The sequence below is a fragment of the Neomonachus schauinslandi genome, chromosome 3 (genome assembly GCF_002201575.2).
Source record: "Neomonachus schauinslandi chromosome 3, ASM220157v2, whole genome shotgun sequence".
Classification (NCBI taxonomy): Eukaryota; Metazoa; Chordata; class Mammalia; order Carnivora; family Phocidae; genus Neomonachus; species Neomonachus schauinslandi.
The window spans coordinates 92,343,094-92,346,655 of NC_058405.1; the positions used below are offsets into that span (position 1 = coordinate 92,343,094).

The window sequence follows — 3,562 nt, forward strand, 5'->3', positions numbered from 1 at the left end:
GACTACATCAGCAGGCGCCCTCCCTGCAGGGCCTCGGTTTCGCAATGGCTTGTTCCGTCTTCTTCCTTTGGCCAGAGCTCCTGCCAGGTCTCCCATGCCATAGGTCGCACCAGGTTCCAGCAACACTTTCTCTCCCCTTCAGACCCAGGGGCGCTGTCTGAGCATGCCATCTGTGCTGGATACACCACCCTTGAAACCCCACCTCAGGCTCCCACTTCCCAGCCTCTCAGGGCCACACTAGCTTCTCACCTGGGCCTCTAAAGCTTTTCTCTCTCCCACAGTAGAAGGAAGTGAGATTAGACCACCAGCTGAACTACAGGGTGGTTCTTCACTCTGGGGAAGTGTTCACGTCCTGGAAGCACCTCTGGTGGGGAGAAGTGGCCTGACCCCCACAGCCTGCAGGAATTCAAAGACCAAGGAGGGACATCCCATTTATTTACGGCCTGTCCTCTTGGCCAGGCCCTTTTGTCCATAGCTCACACAACCCCCAATTCCTGCCAGGTAATTTACAACACCCCCATTTTACAGCTGAGGAACCCAAGGCTCAGATTCAAAAGGGACTTGCCCAAGGTCACTGGGATCATGGACCGGGGTAGAATCTAGGCCGTTCCATTCCAGAGTCTCTGATTCATCTGACACTGGGCTGTGGGTCCAGAGGCACCAAGAGCCCCCCGAGTCAACGGCAGGGTGGCGCCTGCGTGAGCCGCCTCTGTCCTTGCGAGGAGTCTCTCAGGAGCGGCTCGGGTTGAGTGCTGCCCTCCACATCTGCAGCACACGGTCCCGGCGGGCCGTGTAGGGTAGGTGTTTGATGCGGAACCAGTGTCTGGGGACGATGTTCCCGCTGGGCGTATACAGCTTCTCTCCACGACCGCCCAAGAGACTGCGCACGGCTACGTTGCCCGACAAAATCTTCTCATAGAACTCCACCCCGCCCCGGGCATAGGCTGCAGATAGGGCAGCTGCGCGGCGGTCCAGCCAGGCTTCCAGGGCATGAGTGAGCGAGTCCGCGGAGAAGGCGTAGGCCACAAAGCCCGCCACTGCCGCCAGCAGGTTGAAGGCAGCCCGCAAATTCATGGGGCCTCCGTAGAGCCCCAGGGCATGCTTGGCACCCACACCCAGGGCCCAGGTTCCCGCCAGGCAGGCTGGGGCCGGCAGGGCCTGGAGGGCAGCTGCACCGCTCTCCACGTACACCACTTCCTTGGCCAAGGCAAATTTCTGGGCGTCACGGGACAGGGTCAGGGCGTCTCTGAGCCGGGCGCCTGCTGGGCTCTGCCAGTTCACTCTGTGCCCGTGTACCACCACTGGGTGATCGGTGTTGATCAACGTGCCACCCAGGAAGGTGGCTGGGATGCCCACTACGGCCCCCGCGGGGAGTCGCGGGAAGCCAGCACTCACAGGCTGGAAGGTGAACGTGGTGAAAGCCTCGCAGCGGTGGCCGGAAGGGACACCGATGTCCTGCAGCACCTCTTGGAAGAGCCCCCGCAGCTCTGGGGAGAGCGGGGCGGGCTGGCCCCGAGGCCAGTACTGGTACAGCCATCGCATCACAGGGTCCGGGACGAGGTGGTGGGAGATCTGGGCCCCGAACAGGCCTGCACAGGAACCCACCAACAGGCCGGTCCTATGTCTGTGCGCAAGTGTGGCGGCCCGCCACAGCGGACCGGCCATGAGGGCTGCCGCCGCTGTCAGCCTGGGCCAGGAGAAAGAGAATCAGCCAACAGTCCCCTGGGGTCGGCCTGCAGACTGAACATACCGCAGGGTCACGTCCTTTGAAACAGAGGCAATACAGCGAGGTGGTTAAGAGCATGAGCTCCAGAGCCAGAGTTCAGATCCAGCCCCCACCTCTGTGCATCACCCGCCCCATCTGCCAAATGGGCATCCGACAATGGCATCCCTAGGGTGGCTGTGATGAGTGTATGAATGAACACACATAAGGCAATGAGTCCGGCAAGGTAGCAGACAGCCCCTGTGACACTGCCATGCCTATGACTTTTATTCCCGTGGCTAGGCTCAGCACGAAGTACCCAACTGCCTCACTCCACTCGTCATCCCACAGTAAAGCCCTATGATCACGAATTTATAGGTGACACCTGTGTTCAACTTATTACTTCCTATATGCTAGACACAATTCTGAGACTTTATATTGTCCAACTACTGAATCCTCACAACTCCATGACCTAATTACTACTATTGCCCCTATTTTCGAACATTGGAAACTGAGGCAGAGATAGATTAATTGGTTGAAACCCCAAACTAGCAAAGTGGCAACGTTACAGGTTGTGTGTCCCCTCCAAATTCATATGCTGAAGTCTTAACCCCCAGCCTCTCAGAATGTAACTATTTACAAATGGGGTCTTTAAATGAGGTCATTAGGGTAGGTCCTAATCTAATCTCTTAGGTGTCCCTAAGAGAACAGATTAAGACACACTTACAGAGGAAAGACTATTAGAGGGCACAAGCCTGAAGGTGACCATCTACAAGCCAGTGAGAGTGATCTCAGAAGAACCGTCATGCTGACACTGTAATCTTGGACTTTGAGCCTCCAGATCCTGAGAAAATAAATTTCTGCCACCCAGTACTTGTCCTGGCAGCCCTAGCTAACACGGGCACAGTATTTGAACACAGGCTATCAGGGCCTCACAGCAAGCTTTTCATTTCAGAAAAAAATTTAATGCTAAATTACAAATATCTACAAAAGTAGACAAAACAGCACATTAGCCAATTTCAACCAACTCATGGCCAATCTTGTTTCCTCTCTTCTCCCACCCACATTCCTCCTCCAACTGGCTTATTTTGAAACACATCCCGGGCGTCCTCTTATTTCATCCGTAAATATTTCAGCAAGAATTCATAATTGTTTTACTGTGGTTGAAGCTTACTGTCTTCCTGCCTGCCTGTGATAGCTGTTTAATTACCAAGTACGTTGCTGCAAACAAGAACGTGGGGTGCCGCCTGGCCTGTTTTAACGAAAATTCCTAAAGGGGCACATCACTTGGGCCTATATTCCCAACAAAGCGGCTAAGGCTAGAAAAGCAAGGGTCCTGGACAATGTCCCAACGCCCCCGGGCCCACCAGCGCCAAGGCCGCGCTCCAGGCTGGGCGAGGAGGGCCTGCGGAACCCTTGCAGAGGGCTCCCCGCTGGGCGTCCATTCTGGGCGGGGGGGGGGGCCTAATCTGCGCCCCACAGCTCCGCGGCTCGACCACTAAGGTGGAGGGGACCCTGGGGAGGGGGCCCGTCCCGGCTCCGAGAACCGCCCGCCCACCGGTGGCTCACCTCCTCTGCCGCAGCCTAGGCCACCACGACACGTGCGCGGGGCGGGCCTGGCGCAGAGCACGCCGGCCGGCGCTCTGGGGGCGGGGACTACAGGGGGCGGGCCTGGCGCAGAGCACACCGCCCGGGCTCTAGGGGCGGGGACCACAGGGGGCGGGCCTGGCGCAGAGCACGCCGGCCGGCGCTCTGGGGGCGGAGACTACAGGGGGCGGGCCTGGCGCAGAGCACAACGCCCGGGCTCTAGGGGCGGGGACTACAGGGGGCGGGCCGGGCGCGGAGCAGGCTCTGGGGGCG

The 3,562-nt window shown here is 58.3% G+C and overlaps 1 protein-coding gene across 3 annotated transcripts; it reads right to left on the bottom strand.

The window, feature by feature from the left end:
• Positions 1-418: 418 nt before the first annotated feature.
• TMEM177 (transmembrane protein 177) lies at positions 419-3,342 on the bottom strand. Of its 3 annotated transcripts, none has more exons than XM_044913262.1 (2): positions 3,272-3,293; positions 419-1,764 (listed from the first exon to the last, which is right to left on the bottom strand). In XM_044913262.1, exon 2 carries the CDS (start codon positions 1,663-1,665, stop codon positions 730-732), a length of 936 nt encoding a protein of 311 aa, XP_044769197.1. In that variant the 5' UTR covers positions 1,666-1,764; positions 3,272-3,293; the 3' UTR covers positions 419-729. The 3 variants fall into 3 exon arrangements, with proteins under 3 accessions (XP_044769197.1, XP_021551550.1, XP_021551549.1); XM_021695875.1 differs by having other exon boundaries at positions 522-1,687; positions 3,272-3,342; XM_021695874.1 differs by having other exon boundaries at positions 522-1,740; positions 3,272-3,290.
• Between the last annotated feature and the right edge of the window lie 220 nt (positions 3,343-3,562).

Coding starts and splice junctions, on each gene's coding strand:
- TMEM177 (XM_044913262.1), bottom strand. CDS start 1,665: ATGGCCGGTCCGCTGTGGCGGGCCGCCACACTTGCGCACAGACATAGG.